Source organism: Larus michahellis, chromosome 4, assembly GCF_964199755.1.
Source record: "Larus michahellis chromosome 4, bLarMic1.1, whole genome shotgun sequence".
NCBI classification, from domain to species: domain Eukaryota; kingdom Metazoa; phylum Chordata; class Aves; order Charadriiformes; family Laridae; genus Larus; species Larus michahellis.
In genome coordinates, this window is record NC_133899.1 from 91,296,446 (window position 1) to 91,322,815 (window position 26,370).

Here is a 26,370-nt window from a genome sequence, read left to right on the forward strand (position 1 = left end):
TGTCACCAGTAAGGACGTATAGGGGACATCCCACTAATGGACACCGCCTCTAAAATTTAGTACAAGGTCAACAGCGGGAACCCTATTGCTATGAACAAGATCTAAATACATTGTCTGACTACCTCAGATTGGGAGATGACTGATCAGTTTTCTTCCATTATTTAATTGTCTCATTAGCCGTTTTCCCATACTATAAGAAAATAAAACAAAATGTCTGCGTACAGTTCTGTGTAAAAGCTTTCACAGCACTTCACAGCACAGTCCCTCATGAGAAAGGCCGTTTGCTTGGACAGCATCCAGTAAAATCCCATCAATAAACCCATCTTTATTTTTTAATTCCGCAGCTCAGCATTATTTAATTCTCCAGTTTATAGCGTGGCACAAATGCCCTGCTGTATAACGCGTTACCGTTTGGGCTGCCTCTCTGCTCGGACAGCCACACGGCATTTGTCATCGTTAGGAGTCAACAGGAACTTGATGTGATTACCTGGTTTGCTTTCATTGGGTTTACACTGAACTTCTTCAACGCACTCTGCTGGAAACCATCCGATATGTCCCCGGGTGCTGCCTTCCCAGAATCCACCTTCGCCGATGCTTAAAACTAAATAGAGAGAGACAGAGGAAGCGTTAGAGTTTTTTCTCTTCTCCTGGAAACCCCAAGATTAGTTACATAATACGTTCAGTAATAATTTAATACCGTGTTGGTAAAAGCAAACATTGTACAAGAACTCAAATGCTGGTACCCAAAACGTGGGCACAGAGTAACCTTTACATGCGACTCTCCCCGATCAGCCGTTGCAACCTCTTCCCAAATTTATTTGTGTCACAAGTTTCCTTGGCCCTCACATAATTCTTTCCATTTTCCGTTTTCTCATCACTGCTTTTATCAGACACAAATGCATTGTCATTCTCAGACCAAAAAAAATTTGTCTTGTCTGTTCAAATTAAGCTGACGTGCTCAACCCATTGTCAAACTGAACCCACAACGAAATCGCATTTTAATAATACATATTTTGATATCTCATATATTTTCTACTTCCCAAGGAAACGTGCTATTTTATTTAGTGGGTAGCTCCAGAGATTTGTAATGTAGGTCGAGTAATAAGATTTAATGGTTTGAGTACCCGGCAAACACTTGAATATCCCATAGGTGCGATGCACAATGTAGATGCTTCTGAAACATTTCAGTGATTTTTCTCGGTAGAAGACAACAACAACAGGGAGAAGAATTATTTACCAATAGGAGAAAAATCTTCTTCCTGTTGTTCTAATTATCTTGATGTTAATCTTAGGACTCAACAAGGACTGTGAGAAAAGACTGCAGAACAACAATGTTATGTTTTTACCAGTAAACAAGTGGAGTTGCATTACAACAATGAAAGGATCCTAAATACTTGCGAAGTATTATGTTTAAATTAACTTTATAGAAGTTCCTACAAATCACTGTATGTTTAATGTATATTAAAAGAACAGGAATGTACTATTAAAAACATACATTAATATTGGAGCAAAGGTGATATTATAGATTAACAAACACACGGTTAGCTCTTCTAAATAGGTCGATTGGGAAGGTAGCCCAGTCGTACCACACAGGTCCTCAGAGGACGTCTGTACAAAACACGATGTTGGGTGGAGAGGTCCCTGAGCCACCAAAAAACAGCCCGTGGAAGTCGAAGCAGCAGAGCTCCTTAGCGGAGCGCTAGCTGGGCCGGCCGAGCTAACTGGCCCTGCTGAAAATCAAGGCTAATTAGCCCAAAGCACATCTCCTTGCTAACATACGCATACGGTTTTCAAGACCTAGGATAATCTCTCTGCAGGGTATTTCAGTATGGCAGGGATATTAACTTGCTCAGAGCTCCTTTGATGATTTCCAACACAAGCGCTCTTTGCGCTGTTAAAACATCCCTTATCAGGCTTTAAAATCATAGTTCCTGAGCCTGACTGCAATTGAATTCTGTATCAGTCGAACTGCTGAGACTCAATGCATTGAATTTGAACTTGATTTGCTCGTCTATAGAGTGAGATGAAAATCAAATCAATGATAGGCTAAAAAAAAAAAAATAAATCTTGTTAATTCTAAGGAGGTGGTAAGGAGTCTGGTTTGACACACCGAGGTCTGTGAAACTGCATTTGAAATTAAATGTTTACCTAGTTTTTCATTAACGCAATCCTAAGCTATTTGTGGCATTACTTATGGAGCATGGATATCTATTAACATATCTATATATGCCTAATATCTATTTGACAGAAAAACACTTTTAAATGTGTCAGTTTTAACTCTTTTAATGTAGTAAATTCAGAGACAGATTTCATGAACTGCATATTTACACACCACTGTCAATAAGAAATACATATTAAGCCCCAGGAAATAGATCCATTAAGGCAAAATCCTCCACCTGGATGGGTCCCAAATGCCCAATTTAGCAAGCACCTTTCTGGCATATATAGGGAAACCTATACCTACCTACCCAGGTAGTTATGGGATAACGGGGGAGGACACTGACCTTGGAAGACACCAACAACTCTACGGTGAGGCTTAAGTTGAATAAAAAAATTTTAGCGTGCCTTTTCTTTTAGTTACCTAACACCTGTTAATATAACATAAGCAGAAAATATTTCATGTCTACATTTAAATGCAAGCAAAAATGAAAAAGGCAGATCTGCGCTTTAATTGTATTAATAAGATAAATATTACATAAACAAAAATAGTAATAAACATACGTTTGGGGCATAATTAATGAAAAATATGTTGATAAATTCCAGTTGATCCTGAAAATGTTTAAAACCTGTGCACATTCACACACAGTGTCAATGCGATAATTAAATGTTACATAAAATAGAAGCCTATTCACTCATCCAATAGATATTGGGTATTCGTCAGCTTCCACTATATTTTTAACAACGCAACCTGTGTTCACGTAAGAGTAGAGTGCATTTCTTATATATGAGATAAGGAAGTAGGAAAAATTAATTAATAACATATCTAGATATTATAATTATTGTAGGATCCTATTGTACATTGATTTAACTTCAAATCGTAAAAGTGAGCATAGGACTCCAGCCAAAAGGAATGTCAAAATGTGAGGCAGTGAAAAACTCCTATTTCAAGTAATTTGCTTTTTCTGAGGAGAGTTTTCAGCACTGAATCTCAGTCCTGATTTCACTCCACAAACTGGCAAGACGGGGAGAACAAAAACTACTTAGAGATTGAGAAAGACTTCCCTACTTCGCTATTCTATTAATCTGTCACATCTGCTATTTTGACACTCCAAATTACATGGATATTTCCATCTCCAAAAAGCATTTGCAGTGTAAGAAGGAAGTTGGGTATTTCACACCCTTAGAGTAATTTCATGTGTTTATGGTAGGAGCAGCTGATAAGTCATCCAAATCAAGATGGGAAAAGAGATTTGCTTTCTAAGTCTATCTGTGCGTGCACGTAAAAAGCGATTACTACAGAGCAAAGCCAGTCCCGCTTCAGATCATTAGTACAGGAATTATTAAATATTAGAAATTACTAATAGCAAGAGTAAAGCAAAAATACACATAGACCTGCCTGAAGACACAACGTCTATGGAAAGGAGAATGCAGCCAGCCTTCACAATTCTGGTTCAAGCCTGCCTAGAGATTACACCTACAACGAAATCGATGGTACCTTCGGGCTTACAATTAAAGAAAAACATCATTATGGGTGCCAAGAAAGGCAGGGAAAGACGGATGGGACTGCAAGAGGCACGAAGATGACCCAAGAGGCAAAGGTGGGGTAGCCAGGGGTAGAGCTGACGTGCAGAGACAGAGACAAATACTTGGCGAGATGGAGGATAAGCACACGTGGCCTCATACTCAAAATGTAGAAGCTGAGATCTAGATGGTTCTGCACCACCAAAACACCTGAAATAATCTTTCTAACATATCTCAGGTGGCGCCATTAATAAGAAATTCTGCAGCAGGAGCCAAAGCCATAATAACCTACATATCCATAAAAACTGGCAACACTTCACCTATTCCAACGTGGGTAACTGGGAACTTAGAGGATAAATCAAAAAATACAATTGATCTTTTGTACCCATGAGTGTTTTTTTAGAATAAGGCCTTAATTTCTGTCTTTTCCCTCTCACAATAGTGCTTAAGAGACACACCGTAATAGATAATTTGGTACCAGCAAGAGATTTTCCAATCAAAGTTTTCCCTTCTGAAGGACATAACAATGGTAAATCAAAGGATAACTTTCCCAAAATTAATAATTAAGCTTTATCATTTTGAGGTTTTTTTTTTGCTTTTGCTTTTAGTAAAAACAAAAGATGTGGTTGCTATGGCAAGAGCAGGCCAGAGTCTCTTTACGCACAACAGGAATTACAAAAAGAATCTGCTGTTATAAGAGTAAAATTAAGGTTCTAGTAACATCGTGAATCCTGGTAAGTCTCTTTCACAGCAGAAGTAGAGTTTAAAACAAGAATTATGTTCAATTATATGAACAAAACTGCAAATCAAAATTGGACAAATACCAAACAACTGAGTACCAGCAAAACATATATTGACAGGTGCCAACCTAAATCTTGTATTTTAATGTCTTTAAAGTATTATACTTGATATTAGGCAGCGTCTGCTTTGCCAAAATCCCGAGAAAAACACAAGAAAATTACATACAGTGCCAATCGAGCACAGGATGTTTTGCCTCATGCAACTTCTCTAAGTTTATTGAAAATGTACGTATTTTAACTAATACTAATGTAAGATACTCATCTCAAACAGCTCAATTACTCAATACGCTATCAAAAAATCACTTTAATCTAAGCAACAAAGAAGTTTTATTCTTCCACATTACAGCCCCCCTCATTATACCACAATCAAGAAATATACTCTATTTTTCCATCAAATGATGGTGCGTACTATTTCTAAATTCCTTGCGATGTTGACGTTTCAATGAGTAAATTATTCTAGGTATCCTTATTTCCAAAAACGTCAATGCAATTTACAGACAAATTCAGGCCATCGTCTTTACAGCTGCTACAGGATACATCTGAAATGTCTTTGTAATATCTAGAATCACTTTTTGGTCCTTGTATAAACTGCATTCTTCTTTCCTGGGAAAAGAAGTAATGATACGGATTGGGAATGACACATCATCTTCTGGAAAGAGAAGAACATTTCTACAACCAGGAGAAAAAAAGAAAATTTAACAGAATGGCAAGAAAGTATAAAGTAAAGCTGAAAATCCATTGGAGAATCTCGCAGCTGAACTAGCCCATGCTGATACAAGAACTAAGAGAGCTAGAAGTAAAAGTTGTATCTGCTAATCAAGAGCAGCTGAAGTTCTCAATAGTCTTAGTGAGATGTGGAATTATGTCACCTGAAAGCCCTCTAGACCACACAGTAGAAAGCAGAAAATTTCAGTATTTCATTCTTAACCTGAAAGGGATGGTGACAGTGTCCCTTCCGTTCAAACTGCAGCATGAATACCTTATTTACCTTGATTCCACTGTTCTGTTATTGATAACAAATGCCATTTACCTAACGGAATACAAAGGGTTTTCACTTGAATTTTACCTAAGAAAGGTTCAGTGCAAACCTGAACTCTGGGTTTGTGTCCTGATCATAGAATCATTCAGGTTGGAAAAGACCCTTGGGATCATCGAGTCCAACCATCAACCCCGCTCTACAAAGTTCTCCCCTACACCATATCCCCCAACACCACATCTAAACGAGTCTTAAACACCTCCAGGGATGGTGACTCCACCACCTCCCCGGGCAGCCTATTCCAGTGTCTGACCACTCTTTCTGGGAAGAATTTTTTCCTAATGTATTTCCTAATGTAATGATGTAACAATCTTCTGGATTTGCTTTTTTAAAACAAAGTAGATTTTTGATTTCCAGTGAGTAGAGCCCTAACTTCTTTCTCTCAGAAACACTTAAGGTTATAACTTAGGCTTTTCTCCTGTAGAAATATCTGTTGCCTGATGTAAGTTTTCAGAATTATTTGCCTTTTGGAAGGAGAGCTTCCAAATGACAGATATTCTATGCAATGATAAAAACAATTTTGCTTAAAATGCCCCTAAAATGGTTACAACTTAAAAAAAAAGTATGTTCCTAACCTTCAGTTGTAATGGCAACTGATTTTCTAAGTATACGGATCATTGTAAAGAAAAAGTCAATGTTCGATCTATTTTTGCATGGAACCAGGAAAATCGAAAAGAACATGAAGAGACAAGTACTGTGCAGTGACCGTTCTCTGCATCTGAAGCGCAACTTGACTCAAACACACAACGCAAATGAAGGTCAGCACAAGTCACAACTTAATCTTGCTCTCCCTTACAGAGAGATATTTTTCTTAAAATCCGGTTTGAGTTTCAATTTTACTCTATTTCTTTATCTCTCCCTACTTGCTCCTGATAGATATCCCTCCTGTGATTAATGTGGTTAATGATGAACAGGATGTGTCTGTTCTGCCTTATGGGCAGAGCGTTTCTGGCTTTCAAATACTTAATCAAGAGAGACTGACATAACTCGAGATCAGCGCAACAGGACTGGAACGGAAGTCATTGTCTATCGCCCTGATGACAACCACATTAAGGCCTCCAGCATGCAAACAAGTGACTGCGCCCCAGCTGCCACGTAGAAAATGTTCTTGTGCAGGCCACGTACAATCTGGAAGGAAAGCCTTCTGTATCTGCAGTTAATGATTTTGTATAATTGACCCGAGCAGTCACATTCCGCTGCGGCTCCACAGACATTTCTTTTAGTGGAGAAGCAAATTTCAGCGGTTCTTTCCCACCTTGGACTGTGGGACCTCACGGAGAAACCAAAATAGGGAAATAACATGGACAGCAAATATTCCTCACTTCTTACACTTACATTGAACTTCCAGTTTTGCCTCCAAAATAAAAGTGTGATCCAACAGTGGCTTCAAGGAGTTGACCTTTCTGTAATGCAACTGACTGCTGGTTAACCTGGAAAGCTACCTTACCTGCCTGTAATTCAGTATTTAATCATCTTACTTCTCCTCAGAGTCTAACTGCCATACCCTTAGTGCACATCTCCTGGTTGCGTCCCATCACATCTGCAAGCAGATGGTAAGACTAAGGAGCCTTAGCTTCAGCTTTTGGGTGCACGTCACAGCACCCAAACCACCCAACCACCATGGCCCCAGTCAATGACAGGCTAGATCTTGGATAAAAAACAGCTTTTTATCTTTTATCACCTCTACTTTCTACAGTGCAAACAAGCAATGTTTAGGAAAGGACCTTGGGATGAGAAGATGATGGTGACTATTAACAGAGCAACTACTCACTACGTCAAAATGTACAAATACAACAATCTGCACATAATCCTCTAAATCTAAGGAAATAGGGCTCAATTGAAATAAAACTGAATGAGCTGCGCTGTTCAAGATTTGGCCCTGTATTTTTTTTCTTTTTCTTTTTCTTTTTTAACCTTTGCCAACAACTTTCTATGAAGATCATCTTTTTTATTTGGGTGTCTCTCAAATAGCTTGGGGAAGGTGGAGGAGAGAGAAAAACAGCATAAGAAACCAATGTTCTGTGCTGATCTGAAGTTTGGACAGAAATTCAAATCCAGCGTTGGAAAAATCCATCTGTTTGTAACACTGATCGCCATCCCTGTCGAGGAACGTGTGGACAGAATCAAGTTTGCTCTTCTCCACGACGCTCAAGCCAGAGGTCAGGGGAATGCAGAGCAGAGAGCATTAATCTGAGAAGATGCCCCAAACCAGATCCGGAGCCTGCACTACTGTGTTGGATTACACCATTCATAGCTCCTCTCAGGCTTCTGGTTCTCCCTGTCTCCTGAATATTTCAGGCCAGTTGCTGACTTCAGAAGGAAGGCTGGCTTTAAGTAATCCAGAGCTAAAATGACGGGTATCTGTGGATGGTCTTATTTCCTAATCACTTTCTTGCAGCCTTGACAGCGAAGCGAGCGGGAGCAAGGCCGTGTCTTTGTTACAACACTTCGATATATCAGGTTGAAGCACAACTCACTCCTGCTCTTCAGATGCGAGCAACTCGAAGAAATGAGTTAGGTTATTATCTGCGATGAGTCATAATTATTTATGTCAGGAATTTAAATCAAACCGATCGAGTCAGGAGACAGTAAGGAAGCAAAACAGACCAATGAATCTGAGCAAGATTAATATTCCATTTCACACTAATTTCATCCTTCACATAAAGGAGTAGCAAAACAATGCTCATGCAAACCTCTTAGGTTAAATTTTGCTGCCATACTTATTCACATAAGGTACAAGATGCTCTTGAAGAAACGAAACAGCGTTTCTGAGGCACTTTCCTTTCCAGTATTTTATTTACTAATCTAACAAGTACAAAAGCCCGGGAGAACAACTTTCCTTCTGCCCACAAGCACTGTCTGTTGGCAATATCTTCAAGCACCGCAGGGGTTTAATAATCTTTCTTTTTCAAAATGACTTACAAGTAGATTTCACAAGAAATGAAAATGTTAGCGATATATTTGGATTGCCCTACTGGCTGAGAGCACACTGAAATGAAAGCCACGTTGCAAGGGTCAATATTTCTAATCCTGAGAGCTACCGACTTTCTGCCTAGAACAGATGCTTGAATCACTACGACTGAATTGCTACCACTTCTCTGACCCCGGAGAATGAGAACAGACCTCGGTGGCGGTAAACTCCTCTCAGATGTGCAGACCGTGCCTGCACAGGAGGCATCTCAGAAAGTTCATGAAGACATCTGTTGGAGCATATCTGAGATACTGAAACAAATCCCCATTTTTCTAGGTACTAGCAATTAGAAAATTTGTTTAATCACATTAAGAGCGCAATGTGCGCTCGCAGCGCAGGAAGCCCCCGCAGCCTGGGCTGCATCCCCAGCAGCGTGGGCAGCAGGGCGAGGGGGGGATTCTGCCCCTCTGCTCCGCTCTGGGAGACCCCCCTGCAGTGCTGCCTCCAGCGCTGGGGCACCAACAGCAGAAGGACACGGAGCTGTTGGAGCGGGGCCAGAGGAGGCCCCGGAGATGCTGGGAGGGCTGGAGCCCCTCTGCCGGGAGGACAGGCTGAGAGAGCTGGGGGGGTTCAGCCTGGAGAAGAGAAGGCTCCGGGGAGACCTTAGAGCACCTTCCAGGCCCTCAAGGGGCTCCAGGAAAGCTGGGGAGGGACTCTGGATCAGGGAGGGGAGCCGTGGGACGAGGGGGAAGGGTTTTAAGCTGAAAGAGGGGAGATTTGGATGAGATCTGAGGAAGAATTTTTGACTTGGTGGTGAGCCCCTGGCCCAGGTTGCCCAGAGAAGCTGTGGCTGCCCCATCCCTGGAGGGGTTCAAGGCCAGGTTGGACGGGGCTTGGAGCAACCTGGGCTGGTGGGAGGTGTCCCTGCCCAGGGCAGGGGGTGGCACTGGATGATCTTTAAGGTCCCTTCCAACTCTAACCATTCTATGATTCTACGAAACAGCATTTTCCAGAACTAGCCCTATGTTCTGTTGGCCTTCCAGGTGAAAGAGGGGAGACCGTAGACCGTAACATCAGGGCAGGCAACAAAAATAAGAGAGGAAAGTAAAAATTTACAGTTGGAAGCCACCTATGGACATGCGATACTGTGATCTGGGACCTAAAAACTGGAAGAAATAACTAGAAGTCACATGGTATACGGAAAGGCTGTAAGAAAAACACATAGAAAGACAAGAAAAACAAAACTGTGAGCAGGGTGAGTTTCAAAAGTTCTCTAGGTATTTGAATCAGGCAACCATGCGGGTTTCTTCTTTCTAGGTCAGTGAGGGGTAATTCATATGCATTTCAGGTATGTTTTAATGTTAACATAGATACTGAAAACAGTTTTGATTGTTTTGTTTCTAAGTGTCTGGAGATTGTCTGCCCCGTGTTGACCTGTTGCCTGTCCAGCACGGTGTGCTGGTGCAGACCTGAATCACAGGGAACCTCCTCGGGGATGCAGGGATACGTCTGTAGTCTTTAGCTTCGTGACACAGAAAACTGCTAATTCTTCGCTCACAAAGAACTTTGGAGCATCACATTCTCTTCACACACCCGAGTTTGGTTATAAAAGAGGCCATTCAATTTCCAGTTTAAGAATTAAATTTAGCAACACAAAAGCTGATTAAAATACATTTCACAGATACTTTACATTATATATGTGTGTGTGTGTTTGGATTGTGGCAGATTTACTGCTATGGACTTCTGGATACACAATGAAGAAAGAAACAAAATCTGTGAAACATGTTTCAATGAGGAATGAAGCTAACTCTTCTTTTTCATTTATGTTTTCAGGTTGTTCTTGTGCAAATAAAGATATCAGATTTATTTTTACAAGAGCCATGGCCCTTCTCTCATGAGTGGCAGACACACAAGTGATGTCAGTATGAATGACTAACAACTAAAAATAAGGCAGATATTTTTGTACAGGCTACGTAATATCCTATTAATACAAGACCATTTTGTTTAGTTTACATTTTCTTTGGACCTTGCCCATTCACAGCTTTCTCTGAGCAGTTTCCCTGTATCAAATACTGTGAACTATTGTCACTCATGTACTTCTGGTGGGTTTAGGAAGAAAGAAAAAAACCCTGCCTTGTCTTCATCTGATGAAAGCACTTTTCATCAAGAATTTAGGAATCCACCCCTCTCCGTGACCCTTCTAATTCTACCACGTTAAAAAAGAAAATCCATAAAAACATTTCCCAACTAATCCCTTTCTCTAATATGCTGTTCTGGGTTTTTATCCCTGTAATAAATGCCTTGCTACATCTTCACTGTGATTAGTCTCATGGGATGTACATGTGATGAGCATCTCCCCAGGCTCCGACTGAACACGGGTCAGAATCCCACAGCAAATGCCGATACGCGTCTGGATCCCCCGAAAGAATCCAAGAAGCCAGTACGTCAGCATCCATGTTTTATACAGAACAATGCAGCTACCAAGCTGGCAGAGGAGAGGGGCTAAGGCAAAGCTGCTTTAATTTTTTAAATGTGAGGCTAAGGTGTTTCCAAAGTGAGGAAAAATTGAATTCCTTAGGGAATTGACGTTGTTTCATTTCCTCCAAGCACTGCACACAGTGAGTCACTAAGCCCCAAAAAGGCACGTGTACCCCCAGAAAATCAAAACCTCAGTGCTGACTGGGTCATGGTCTCGCTATGCAAGTCTCCAAGACAGAAAATATATCCAGTACCAAGTGGAATTTCTGCTCAGAAAGAGAAAAAACTCAGGACCTCCGTATAGCCAGTGGTTCTGGCACTCGCGCAACACGCAGGAAGTACCGAGGACTGTAAGAGCTCTGCTGCCTGTGCGCTGGGACGCCTATCAATCTTTCAAGTTGGAGAAATTTTTTTTATTCTCTATAAATAATTACATTTTGACTGGAACAGGGACTGGAATTTTGTCCATACGCTAAATTTGAATGGCCTCCTCAACACTGTTACGCAGCTGAGACCTTTCTAAAGCACCGCCGTCTTTTTACCTGGACTCTTCGTTCTCTACATGACCTTGGGTTGTTCATTCTGACATATTTTTTGTGACAAGTGAGGAACCATTGACATGGCAACATGAAATAGGACTTGATCTCATCCTGGAAGTTTTTCCTTTGATTAGCAACGTTCCAGCTTTGCCGTGCAAACAGCCTGAAATTACACTCCACGCGAGCTCCTCCTAAGTAGTACCACTGACAGTCCCTACGTACACCACTTCTTTTTGCAAACTTCCTCTAAAAGCAGACCAACATGGATGAACATCTCCCTAGACTTTACCGCATCAAAGTTCTATAAAATACTCTAAAACAAGCGTGCCTGGAATTGCCACACCTCTGCCAGATTTTAATTCAATGTGCAAATCATCTACTTGAAGCTGAAAAAATAATCCCTGCAGGGATGGTTTGATGTTGGGTGGGTATGTCCCCCTTTTTCTAACAGTAATAATTAATTTTAGTCAGTTTCAGTAAACATACATTTTTGCCATAAATATAGACACAAAACTCACAGACTAGACACAGTCTTATTTTCTATTTCAGCATTTTGACGTTCATTGGTTAGTGTCCCCCACAAAAATCCTTGGTCTCAAATTTAGATACTACTATTGCAAGAAGATCTGAAAAGTGGACAAATTTCTTCTTGCGTTGTTTTCCAGTTACTGCCATAATAACTTACAACCAAGGGCTCCTGAACTAATTTTTTTAAAATATTAAACTCTTCATTGAAATTCAAATCTCTCCTTCTTGGGATATTTTTGCATAGAATAGTCTCAAACTCTAATGTAAACGAGCAGCCAAATAACGAATGCCCTACAAAATTCAGCGTCCCAAGCAACCTGTTGCACTGCTTCCTCTTTTGCCTGGGAACACACACATTTGCTGTCTGGTCTTTCTCCAGAACTGCCCGGAGTCTCTATTGTTTTCTTCTGGTGACAAGAATCTACTTTGATCTTATATCCTCTAAATAAATAAAAATATCACTACATCTTTAAATCCAATAAGTCATTTGAACACAATTGTGTAGGGATACAACGTTCCCCAAAGAACAGATGATGGCACCCAACCGTACTCATTCTTTACCTATTGGCACCTCCTAGATCTCTGTAAACATACTTGCTGTAGAAAGTTATTTAATACCACTCATGAGGCCCAAAATTTCATCTTTTGTAGGTATCGGGAATTCTTCCTGGTGGTGTTAAACTTTCTGAGATTAATACGCAAAGAGTTCTGGGGTGTGCTTAAGTCTTGCTTTTTTTAATCTTTTTTTTTCCCCCACTATAAGTGACATTTTTTTCATTTTCTTGTAATTGACCAACAAGCATCTTTCTCAACTGTTTTTTTCCTCCACCCTTCCAGTGAGAACTCTATACTCCACACAGAAGATCCCAGGCCTCCATGTTTTAACCCAGGAAGCAGTATTTAGTAAAGGTATGAAAAGATGGTATTTGCTTTTAATTTGCTTTACATTTTTGCATGATAGTTACTCGTAATGCAGCTTTACCTCTCTAGATTGTACCCACTCCTCTGACACTGGAAGGCTTTCACGCAGTGGTATTCTGCATTACTTCTCTTCCATTTCTTCTCATGTACTGGGCGCTTGCAAAGCTGGTTCCCAACCCATGCAAAGCTCTCTCAATTTTGTTTGAATTTGAAGATGACTTCTGCTTTTCATGACTTGAATTTTATCCGATATCTGGCATTCCAAAGAAATTCTACAACCTCAGAGCTTAGCTGGCCTTCTATTAATTTTACTCTAGCCTAGACAACTTCCATTAACTGCAAACTTTTGTAATGTTTTATGAAGTCTTCATATGGGCTTTTCCAAAAGTTCTTGTATGCTATTTTCTTTAGATCACAATCATTGCTTCCTACCTGATCAGGGCACAATCTTCCAGGCTGCAAAATTATCTTTTCAGCCCTACAGACATCAGCAGCTCTCCTGAGTTTAACCTTCACCCTTGCATTTAAAATGAATCTTGCATATGTTTTAAGTGCAGTGTTCTTCAGATTTCGGTTCTACACCCTCTGAAGGCTTAACAAAAATTATTAAAGCTACAAACACTTCAGAATTAGCTACATCCGAAACCAAAGATACCTTCTAATGGCTCCCCATTTTTTTCCAACTCCTGTTTGCAGGCTCAAGGGAGGAGGTATTTGAAGTTTTCCTTTGTAAGGGAAGTAGTTTCAGTTGCAGGGAAATTTTCATCTGCTTAACACTTTTAATAAAGACACCAAATCTATTCTCTTTTATTTGATTTCCATAACCGGTATTTGGTTTGTACGGATTGAGCAGAAAGTCTTTTTATTCCATGACCAGTTTTACCTGAATGTGCAAAACCGAAACTGCGTAACGCTGCACCCTTAGGAAGGTCCATCCTGTAAACCACATTGCCCACTTTCTCAGCCGTACCTGGATGTACTTACGGCCTTCAAAACTATAACACAAAGTTTGGCCTTGATTTTAACATAGTCTTAGTTGGAAAGTGCCTCAGCGGATAGAAATTATACATGCACCGCCACACTTCCTCCCCAAAATACTTCCAGCAGGTTCTACCTACCTACTTATCCTAAGTCTCACAAGGGGACTTCTTCTACTTAACCAACAAATTGTTCCTTGAGGAAGGGGCTTGAAATAGACTTGACCTTCTCCCTCTTTCCTTCCTGAGCCGCTTAGATAGCTGACATGTTTACAACCTTTTAAAGCCCTGGAGTTGTCTTTCTGTAATGACTACAGAAGCAAATTACGTGCTCTGTGTGAAAGACAACGCTGCTGTTACTGCACATACTTCTGAACAGTCGTAGTACTTTGAAGTCACTGAACAGTTAAAGTGGTAGCTGAATATGCATTGGTTACAAAATAGAACCAGGTAAATACCCAGTAAAGAAATCAATCCATAAAGGCACTTCTACTGAACAGATTTATTTTCCCCTAAAACAGAAGAGAATTTTAAAGTAAAGTTTCCACCTGGCAGAAGAAAATTTTTATTCAAAATTAATCACGTACTCACCTTTGACTCTGTCTCCTTTGTGCAGATGTATTTCCCCTTCTCCTTGAGGTTGATATGGCTTTACGACGATAAAAAGTCTTCCAGGTACAGCACTGTAAAGCTTGCGTTTTGGACCCTGATAATCCAAGGCAGACAGAGTATCCTTGTTGGCACTAGGATTGTAAACGGCACTGGAAATTGAAATTAAAAACCATTAACTGGTTATTTAAAATGGGCAGAGTTAATCATTTACCATCACCTTAAATTAAGCATTGAATAACATAACTGTCTTCCAGCAAGGCATCTAACCCTTCAGAAAAAATACACGTAGTTCATCCTAAACGCATACTTTTAATGGCTGAAATCTTTCAATACGAAACACGATCAATATTCATCTGACCATGATGACCTAGGAAAGAAAACATATTAACACTAAGGTTTTTAGTTTTTCTGCAAATTAAACTTGCACATTCACAGACCCTGATGAAGTTTAAAATTTAGATGCAAATCATACATTATAAGCATCACAATTTGGAAGAAAGACTTTACAATGTCAGTGTTTACCGTTATTGTTGGGAATGAATATCTTTGTAATATTGCAACGTTAAATGAACAATCAAGACAACTGAATTATTAACTGAATGGACTGAATAATCAAGTTACTTCGTCACTCCAAGGCCTAGAGCTAAATTTTAGATCTGCAGAAAGCATGGTTCTTATGGATAACAAATTCTCCAAAAGATCATTTCTTATTGATGGCGATCAGTAGCTCTCCCAGCAACTTCAGCGTGGTACGCCCCAGTAAGTCACACGTCACCAAAGAACGCACAATCTACTTATGGCGTATACAGAAGAAATTATCGAAAGCCACCAAATGATGCACAAGATCATTACTGAGTGAACTGCCAAAAAGATCAGGTGAGAAAGTGGCAAATATTAAAGATGGTGGAAAATCTATAGGAGGTATTTTAAGAAACTTGGAATACACGTGTATTCAACTTTGGAAAAAAAAAAAAACACAGAAAGTCTAGAAACAGAAAAATATTAATGAGAAAAAATGAATATTCATAAAGATCTATAGGAAAAAGATAGAGTACCAAAGGAAGAAGAATGACTTACGGTGGTCTAGCATTGCAACACTCTGCTTACTTCTTTAAGGAGAAAGAAAAGACCTCAAACTGCTACAAGCAAAATGAAATATGGGGACTGGAGTTTTCTGTTTCTTCGCCCTTTTTTTAACCAATCTCCTACCAAAATAGGAGGCAATACGGCTCTCAATATAGGTAAAGAAGTTCTCTGGTAAAATATCAAATGGTGGATCTTGCATATCAGGAACACTTCCATTTTCTTGCAGTAACTTCTGTACCGTTTGGGACAGCATCCCCCTTTCACCTCGTTCTGTTCTCCTATTACTGTGGACAGGTGCCAATAAAGATAAGCCACGCTTAAGAGTTTAAAAGTGAGCTCTGGTTGCACGTCTGTGATGGAGTTTGCATCAGGAACCTCAGCCAGTTCTCCCAGTTGTTTAAAGGAAGACAGGAAAAGATGACATTCGGGTTTCAGCTGTTTTGCTCCATTCCTTTTTCCTTATAAGCGAAGAAACAGTCATCACCATAAAAAAAATCCATCTCTATAAACTGTTGCTACGCATCTGATTTCCACTTGTATCAAGCCCTATTTCCTGCCTAGTCTGGAAGCAGCTGTTCACCATGTTATGGCCCAGCATCTCCTTTAACTCCTGTCACAGAGGATTCATTCATTTTCTCTCTTGCTGAAAGAGGAGGGGGAAACGGCACATCGAACCTTCGCACTGAACGCGTCACTTCTTCTGAGACAGGCCTGCTAATGGAAACCAGGGCTGCAACACGGGACAGATGACTTCTTAAACAACGATCTTTCCTCTCCCGCCTTGTCCCCAGCGTGGGCTGCCAGCCCAGCAAGTCCCGCGCCGTGAAGGAGCAGGAGGAGGATGGGGAGATTTCAGAAGACGCGTGGAGATGGTTCCCTCTCCCACAGAAGGCGGTGGCCATCCTTGACGGCTCAGCCCTGACTGAGGCTGTGCTGGCACCTCCTTCTGCTCATCACCATGGGACAAATGCCACAGGAAGGGTGCCAGTCCCCCTGGCCCTCCTACTCTCCACCAAAACCAGTTTGGTGTGAAAAGCAGCAGCCTCATGAGAAGATAAAACACCTGAGCCACACAAGCCGTACAGATCACAGGAACCCCTTCCAGGATCGCTCGCCACAACGCAAACCCCACAAACCTCATTAACCCTTTGTCGTACTCTAACCTTTCTCCATTAACCTATGCCTTCGGGCTGCTTCTGCTCCAGAACCCCATCTACTGCTATGTCAACAATGAATTTTTCATCTAAGGGAAACACAACAGCTTCGCGGTGCATGTATTATTTGCAAATAATAAGCAGAGACAGCAACAATTCCCACATTCAGCTGACAGTAAGTAGGTGGTCACACAGTTAAACAAAATCTGTGAGGGAAGTGTCATGTAAGGCGCCATTCATGACTGCAAAAGGGGCCTGGGGCAAGCAAACGCATTGTTGGCATGAAAAATTTGTATTTAAAATCCTTTCAGTTGTCTTTAAATTTAGAGAGCCTCCAGCTGTCTTCTGAGTACTTGTACACACTCTGGACATCTCTGAAACAAATCTTGATGGTACATACGGGACTCGGCAGCTGGGTAGCAGTTTAAGTAGCCGTGATACTCATGCACTAAGAGAAAGACCAAAATTTTATTTCCACAATGCTTCAGGCATTAAATTGGTTTCCACTATCATTTGTGCTATTTTCAAACCGGCGTGCTCTCAGAAAGGGAAGAGGAAAGTGGCTGAATAAAGCCAAAACAAATAAATGTTTGCATATTCAAAAGAGTTTTTAATTGTTCCCCCCACCTCAAAGGATTTTTATATGTCAAGAATTTGGAAGTCCCAGGAATATTGATGAAAAGGCACTTTTTATCCCTTCCAGCTGCAACAATCATTGACTCAAAGGCAAAGCCTCCCCCTCTGGTGGCAGCAGCAATACCCAGTGGCAGACGAGGGCACTCCTTACGGCCACCTCCTCACCGGAGCGCAGCCTCATCACAGACAACCTGGTTTTAATCTCATACGCGTCTCTGTGAAGAAGCATCACCCAAATTATAACCAACTGAGTCTTTGCTATTATTTTAACATACAACCAGGTAAGATGAGGTTGCCCTACTGCATGAAACCACCAGCATAAGAAATTCCTGTCCTGTTCCTTCCAGCGATTCTTATATTTCAGACTTTTTTTTTACAATGCCCCATATTTCCACTCTCCAGCAGTATTGTTACTACCACAAATAGTGCTTGTCAGTTTGGGTGTCTACAGCCAAGGAGAGAAGAAGAACGTGTAAGGTAGCAGGTGACAGCTTCAACTACATGATGTTTTGGTTTACTGACTTGACAGCTCAAGTAAAGATCCATTACGCCCACAAACAACAAGGAGAAACCAACAGCTCCATTTCTTAACATCACTCATGCCCTTTCCTACTCCGAGCAGTGGATGTCTTTTGATACAAGGAAACAGGACAAAGCTTGATATTTTAAATGACTGTGGAATGGTCAATTTGACCATGTTTGGTCAAAACATTTAAGCTCTAATTCTCTCAAGGAACAGGTTGCCCAGAGAGGTGGTGGAGGCCCCATCCCTGGAGACATTCAAGGCCAGGCTGGATGAGGCTCTGAGCAACCTCATCTAGTTAAAGATGTCCCTGCTCACTGCAGGGGGGTTGGAGGTCCCTTCCAACCCAACACATTCTATTCTTCTCTCCATCAGTACTCAGCTCGTCCTCCCCGCAGCCCTCTGCTTCAACCCCTCATCCTGGTGCAGCTCCATCGCTCGCACACGTGGCAGATGCAGCTCCCGAATCCTCCTCAAAGCGAAGCCGTAATTGCCTATTCACAGGGCAGTGGCTTCACAAAGCTGAAGGCCCCGTTTGTGATCAAAAGTTAGACACAATCCTCTGTTTTATTATAGTACTCACAATACCTACATCACTCTAATTAGCCAGGATTTGCTCTCCAGTGGGACATAGCTGCAGGATATTTGCAGAGAGTGCCTGCTAAATCACATTTGTAATTCAAGAGGAAAGACAGAGCAGCAAAGTCATAGGGGATGCAAAACCCTGCAGCAAGGATAACCACGAAAGAAGCCCATGACATCTACCACCACCATCTCAAGAAGCCCCCTTTGCTCTCGGCCAGCCTCCTACACAGCCCCACTTATTCCCTCCGTTTGACTCTCTGGTTCAGCACACATCTACAGAAGGGAGAACTTAAACAGTCTCTGCTTCATCACCCATGAGCGGTTCCAACGCAGGTTTCAGGCGTGACCAAGAGTTTCATGAAGGGACCAAGCATCTCAGAAACATTTTACTTTGCTGTTAAATACAATCATTATTTCAACTTTTAAAAGATCTTGAGGACTAGCACCCTAATTCGGAGGTGCAAACTCAGTGACAAGTCACTGCTGAGCTTTGCTGAACTTTAAAGTCTGCCTGGCTGCTGGAGCTCTGTCGGGAAACAGCTGGCTTTGACTGGAGCTTCCAATTAAAATAGTCACACTTGGACATGTTCCACCGTGCTGGGATTTTAATACCTATATATTATATAGAGTGCAAAACGGACATCTAAATAACATAAAAGAACGTGGCAGCCTGGCATGATGACATTAGGGACATCTCGTGCTGTGCAATTCGTCAAAAACTCACCTGATGTGCCTGTGCTGCTGCCGTTTGGCATCCTCTCCCAGCCTGTTTAGGGACGGCGACCGGCTCCGGGAGGACGGAGTGTAACTCCCCACAGTTTTTACAGTTCCATTAGGATTATTCTGCATCTGTTGAAGTAGATGAGGTGAAAGGCTGCGGTGCGAAGAAGCAGAGGAGGAGGCTGACCACTCTGGGAGGTTGTTGATGTTGAGATTGTTGTCGCTGTTGGAACGAAGCAAGATCCGAGGTGCTGCCAAGGTGCTTGGGGGTCTCCGCCTTCTGTTGGAATAGGTGGGAGCCTCTCTAAAGGGCACTGTGTAAAGACAGACATCCAGGGTAATCTCAGATGATTTCACCATTTATATCTGTTTACCACCTCATAAAAAGATTTAGCAACATATGGCATTGTTTCTTCTGCAGAAACACAAACTCTACCTTGCCGGCAGAGCTAATCGGATTCGTTATCTTTAAAACATCATTAAAACTGAAAACAACAGGGCAACATTAGCCTGTTTGCTGCCTTTAATAAACAGGCAACAACCGCGGCATGAGTCTGCTGAACAGTCTGAACTATGGTCTAGGAAATGGGAAACACTTCAAGCTAAAGTCTCAAAAAGTTCATACTCATGCTATGTTGTCGTATTCCATCAGAAAGGCACAGAACAGGGTGATGGGCAGAATTTTCGATGCACGAACTTCGAACTTCCTTCTGCCATTGGCAGAGAATTGCCAATAGGAGATGGAGAATTTTGTTCCATCGCACGTTCAGGCCCAACCTGAAATCTGTAGTGTTAACAGTCACCTTATCCCCGTCTTCCAGGTTAAAAATTGAGGACATAGATTTTCCTCCTGGCAGAACTCTATTACATTGCTGTAATCCCTAGGTACTCCCCTCGTTCTAATCTAGGCGCTCCTACCGCATCTATTACTATTGTATATAGAACATACTACCCGAGGGTAATACACTCGCTCCGTCACGTGCTGTGTCCCAAAGAGAACGCGACTGTATCCAAGGGCTGCAATACACTAGTTAATGAAATAGTCATAACAGAAAACAAATGCAAGGGCAATAAAAGTCTAACACAAACCAGAGGGCCCATCCTTTCACCAGCGTTACTGGTAGAGTGCTGCAGTCGTAGGAGAATTTGGACAAGCAGACGCTACGTTTTCCTTTTCTCGCTGTAGTGGGTCAGTTGGTTCCACGTGCAACTTAAAAGGCAAATTTCCTAATAAAAGGCACCCAGATGCGATGGCATTTCTTACCTATATTATACGGTAAATAAAGGATCTGACCCTGCAAGTTCCTGTTTGCCTCCGTCCCCATTCATGCAACTCCTCTCATTAATGGATTTCAGCGAAACTCAGGGGGTCGCAGGATTTGACCTAAAGTGCACATATTTACAGCTGAAAAGTCACAGGAGTCTAACTAACAAAAGGCAGCCAGGCATTACTCTGAGGACTTTATTGAGCTGTTGTAATTTGCAAAAAATCATATTGAATTGGGAAAGAAGCCCCACAAAATATTCTCCTACGTGTCTAAAGTGCCAGTAAGTGCCATTCATAAAGTGCCAGAAATGTCGACGCATTCAATACCCTTCAAAAACACACAAAACCCAGAAGAAGAATGTCTGTCATCCTGTGCAAGTACATAAATTCACATAAATATGAATACACATAGGAATCAATCTGTCCTGCCTTGAAATCCAGCCTTTAATTAAGAAAACACAGCAAAATATAAGGTTTCTGAGCAAAACTGAAAGCATATTTATAACATAAAATAAAGATGGAACTGCAAGTAAAAGAATGGTTTATGTAATTTTCACCAGAATAGGTTGATGATTAACTGTGACTCCGAATATTTTAAAATAACATCCTTTGTATTTCTAATGAGCTGAAACTTTCTCTGGTAAACAGCTCAACAACATCAGAAGAAGGAAAACAGAGAACCGTGAGCAGAGAGAGAAAGCGCTTTAAATTCATTTCCATAATGTTTCATTTGAAACAAGGCTGAAATAAGGAAAGTGATCTTTGAAGTCGTTAAAGGGGATAAAGCACAGAAGCCCAATATTTATGCTAGAAACTGGCAGAAACTGTCTGATTTTCAGAATATTTCACATTTTTCATATTTCATATTTTTTAAGGTTCCAAAGCAGCAGAGTATGTCACTGAAGGTGCTTCAAATGTCACAGTGAAAGCCCCGGCTAGTACTAACTTAAAGAAAACTCACAGCACTTATTTCCAAATTGGACACGTACAGATCCTCCAGACCGACGTAGATGACACAGTCCTGCCATTCCTCTATTTTTGACATTTGGAATACGGCTTTAAAATTATTTCATTGACGCTCGGGAGCTTTCCCAGGTAGAGTAACGCAGAACAGCTCCTGTAATCGTCTCAGCAAAGGGGAAAGCACACGGAGCTGAATATGGGGAATGTTTTGCACAGAGAGGTTTGCGAGCTGCAGGTCTGCTGCTGTCCCCTGAGGGTCACCAAACTTTCTCTTGGACTTCAGTAAAAATCGGATCCGAGCCTTCAGTTTGAATTCTTCATGAACTTAAACAGGGAAGACTCCAAGCAGAGTGCCGAGCCTTCCAGCCACGGGCTGAGAAAACTAAGTATTGCCAATATTTTGGGGATGTTTCCCCGTCACTTTTGCGAGGTCAGGGGGTACGTTGAGCGGGAGTGGGAGGGAGCAGGAGGGGCACGGCGCTGGGGCACGGCGCCGGGACGGACGCGGAATTGCCGGGCACCTTTACAGCGACAGGTTTTAGAAAGCACAAAACTGGCGCGTTCATCCCTACTGAAAACCAGGGGATGTTTTGCATGTATACACCCTCTCCAGGTACCAGATTAAATGAATTCCTTTTCCCTTGCGGACCTTAGAAGGATTTTACGTGACCACTTAGGAGTTAGCTTTTGCTTTGCTATTAACGTGCTATTCTTAAGGAGAGAACTACCAGCAAAATTAGCTTTTACTACAGAAAATAAACAGGACAGGGGACAACTAATTACACCAATTGACGTGTGTCTAACACAAATCTTTTATAGAAAGAGTTAAAAATAAGCATTTCCGTGCCTAAAGTGATTAATATTCCACCCAACTGTTTCTTTTCCCCAGCAATCTGCAAACTGTAAGTGGGTGGATATTTTTTTAGCTGCTTCTTATAGGCATTATTTATATTATTTTCACAATTAAAAAAAAAATAACTACAACACAAAATGATGAAATGCAAATTTCCACGCTCCAGCCCCTGTTGGACACTGTTTTTTCCCCTAATATCTCACCACGTTCAGAACTGGAAGTATAACTGTTGCAAAACTTGTTTGGGAAAAACACTTGATATAAAATGACATGAAAATGTCTGAACTCAATTCACGCCTCTGAAGTTTAAAACAATCATCCCTCAAAGCACACCTAGAAGCACCGTTTAATCCTTCCTCCAGCTCTCAGAATTCTATTCCTGGCATTTCATACATCTGAAGGGGCAATTCAGCATCATTCACTGACAAAAATCCACCTAGGAAATGCCTTACATGGCTTCAAATGCATTTCTTAGGGAACAAAAACATTTTTATAACTATTTGACTCCTCAGAGAAACACCCAAAAGGAATAAAGTCACATCCAGCCTTAATATTCAGTTGCCTACTTGGACTGCCTAACACAAGATAATTTTGAAAAAGAAATTGCAGGAATTGATTAATTATAGAGTCACTAAGCCCACCATATTAAATGTACACAAGAAAACACCGGTCTGAAACATGAAAGTGTTCTGCTTGCATTGCTTACCTTCTTTCTTTGTGAAGGCATTTAACAAAGACTTCATTTTCCCTTTTTACTTTAGCAGCAATCCCCTCATTATATAACCTTTGCTGGGAAGAAAGAGGTTAAAAAAAAAATAAAAATAAAAATAATAATAAAAAATAAAAAAACCCAAAGCTCCCCAATTTCTACGTGTTCGGGCTGCCTGCACCCTGACATAAGCAGCAGGTTTCTGGGCACTGTGGAATTGCGAGCATCGCTGGGCATGCAGTACCCAGCGTTCTGGTGACAAAGCCCACCCCACATTCTGTCTGTCAGCTGGGAGCCAACTGTGCATAGACTGGAGCTGCTCAAAAAAAAAAAAAAAAAAAAAAAAAAAAAAAAGAGGAGAAAAAAAAAAAATCTTGCTATCTTTCACAGCATTAGTCATGTGAACAGCATCGCCACAGCCTCGCAGACGAGCCCCTCGCTTCCGCCAGCGCTGCCTTGGTGCGGGCGGAGGGAGGCGCGGGCGGCCGCGGCTCCAACCGCCACCAAAAATGCCCAGATTTGCCCCATGGCAGGGGCCGGCGAGGCGTGAAAAGGGGCTTCGCAGCGGCGGCCGGCAGCTGGGGAGGGGGAACCGTGCAGGGACCAGAGCTGCTGGCGCAGTGCCGGCAGCTTCTAAACTTCCACAGCTGACTCCAGAGGCTTTTTGCTAGCTATCTGCTTTTTGCTAGCTATCTGCTCTTTTCTATCTATCTGTCTGCTTTTTACTCTTTACTTGCCTTTTTCTATCTATCTGTCTGCTTTTTACTCTTCACTTGCCTTTTTCTATCTATCTGTCTGCTTTTTACTCTTCACTTGCCTTTTTCTATCTGTCTGCTTTTTACTCTTTGTTTGCTTTGTGCTCTTTATTTGCCTCTTGCTCTTTATCTGCTTGCTTGCTACAATGCTCCAATTTTTCCAATTTGGGAAAAAAGTCCAAATCCCACCAAGCCTCACACGCTGACTCCGTTAAGAACGGCGACAGAAGTGCCCCTAAAGCGAGTATCTGAACACGGCCTGTATTCCAGTCCGAGATACACGCACAATTATTTTCCACTCCCCTTTCCACTGCACTGAAATGAAACACCATTTCTTTTTGCACAAGGTAAAAATACAAATATTTGACCGAGCCACTTCGCTAAATGCAGCGCGGACGCCAGAAAATAAATGACTGCTGGTTCTAAAGTACTAATTTTGAAAAAAAATTCTATAGATAGCCGTGCCAGCCAGTGCGAACACGCTCCCAGAGGAAGAGCAAATAACTGAAACGGGCAGATAGGAAGAAGGGGGAGGTGCTAAAAATCACAAAAATTTTAAGCAGAACTAGTTAAACGTAAGATATAAAGATTGCAAAAATAAGAAATTTCCTGTTTAAGAAAAAAAGCAACCTCCATTAAAAAATTGCCTTCAAATACTATAAGCTATATAACAGTTAATAAATATTTATGCCATTTCAGACGTTTCTGCTGATAGCTAATGCATCTATTTTGAAAATTAGGTCTTTTTCTCACTGAGACAACTTCCTCAAGACAGACAGAAAATAAATGACTTAAATGGATTTTCTCTCTGTTATATATAATGAACTCATATTTAACGTAGCACTGAAAAGAATTAGTAAGCATAAATAAATTTAATAGTTTAAACTTCATTTAACATTCCAGTGTTTACATAGTTATTAATTTATTAAGAAAGGAATATTTCTCTTAATTAATATAATTTTATGCTTTGGCTCAATTTATTTTTAAAAGCAACTATTCTTAGCAGGTGGAGATCTTACCAGAGCAAATGTACATCATTAAACGTCTTTATTTGACCGGAAGAATTTTCTCCTTAACTTTGAAAAGATGCAAATCTTTCTAAAGAATAACTTTGAACTGTTATTTGCTAACTTATAAATATGTGCATTAATTAGCTCCCCAGAAGAATCAATATCGTTTCCAGAGCAAGAACAGCTACGCCAGAACAGCCGTGCCACTAATTTGAATTATAAGCTGCTACGCGTGACTTTTTCTAATATCTTCATTCAATCCCCCCGATTAGATTTGGAGCTGCAAATGATGAAGGAGTTATAATTATTAATAATATTCTGCATTTCCATAGTGCTTTCTAACTAAACTTCGCCAATTGTACGCGAGGGCTCGTGAACTCTGCACATAAACCTGAGCATCTGGTGGTGCTCCTGTTTCAACAGCCAAATGGGAGATCGACGGAAGGGAGTTTTATGGTGGTAGTTCCTGAAATCTGCTTAGCTCCAGGCATTGCCGCGATGTCTGCGGGCACAGGTTCCCTAGGGAGCGCATCTTCATTTTACACAGTGTAGGGCAATATACTTGCTTGACGATACCGAGCGTAGATTGATCCCCACGTACTTCCAGAGGAGAATTACCTGTCGCACCCACAGGAAAGGAAGAAAATCACTGCCTCCCTACGCTCAGTTCTGCGCTTTAACAACCAGAACACCAGTCAGTAAAAGTTACGTACAGGCTATAAGCATTAACTATCTCCAAAGGGACGGGATCTCAGCGTTGGTCGTGTTTCTCTAAGCAGAACGTCCTGGGCGTCTTACTAACAAGGTGATGCTGGTGTAGAAACCTGGGAGTCGAATCCTGTCTTTTCCTTTAGGCGGGTGTCGGTGTTTCAAAGTAATGATAGCCTAAGGAGCTAATCACAGCGGTAAGGCAAGGAAAGGGTTAACTCAATCGTGCTCATTCATGTCTGTTCATATAGAGTAAAATAAAAACAGACAGGCAACTGTAGTCAATCAAAATCAATCCCAGGGGGTATTTTTATTAGATTCTTGCCAGAGCCGTAGCATTTCATCATCTAGAGGTTTCTAATCAGTGTTATAAAAATATAAAAAATATTAAAGTCACTTGGAATTATTGAGTTTCATGGAAATTGTGGGAACTGTCTGAACTACCCCATCAGATGCATCACCTGATGAGTGATCATTTTATTCCATTTAACTGTCTGCCTTTTCCCCAACACGGGAAACATAATTTCTTCCTACATGGCAGAGCCCACTGCAATAAACACTAGCGTGCAGTTGCAAAATACGACAATCAAGGAAGTCAGTGAACTATTTGCAGCTGCAGCTTTGGATTTTTTCTAATTTTCACTAATGGCTTATTAGAATTTGTTTATTTTAACTGAAGTCCTAAAATCTGTGGTGTTGAGAAGTTAAAAAAGAAAATATTCCAGCAGCTTTCACCTTTTCCTGAAAGGTTTTCTGCCGCACAACGGTAGTCTTGGTATTATTAGGTCAGGACAAAAACCTAATAATTCAATTCTGCTAGCACACAACAGTAATATAACCCACAAGCCATCAGCATCCATAACCGAAAAATCATGAAGAACCTTCCAAATACAGGTAAGCCCAGATTTCCCTACTTCT

General features: G+C 41.2%; 1 protein-coding gene across 7 annotated transcripts in view; it reads right to left on the minus strand.

The window, feature by feature from the left end:
- The window catches only part of SHANK2 (SH3 and multiple ankyrin repeat domains 2), a 377,060-nt gene that overhangs the window by 208,716 nt on the left and 141,974 nt on the right, over positions 1-26,370 (minus strand). For 4 of the 7 annotated variants that reach the window (XM_074586402.1, XM_074586403.1, XM_074586407.1 and 1 more), the window contains 3 exons: positions 19,192-19,501; positions 14,463-14,632; positions 488-601 (listed from right to left, as the gene is read on the minus strand). In XM_074586402.1, coding sequence (XP_074442503.1) covers positions 488-601; positions 14,463-14,632; positions 19,192-19,501 — 594 coding nt within the window. Of the gene's footprint in view, positions 1-487; positions 602-14,462; positions 14,633-19,191; positions 19,502-22,976; positions 23,156-26,370 lie in introns of those variants that run through there. The other 3 variants (XM_074586405.1, XM_074586408.1, XM_074586404.1) reach the window with 1 other exon arrangement.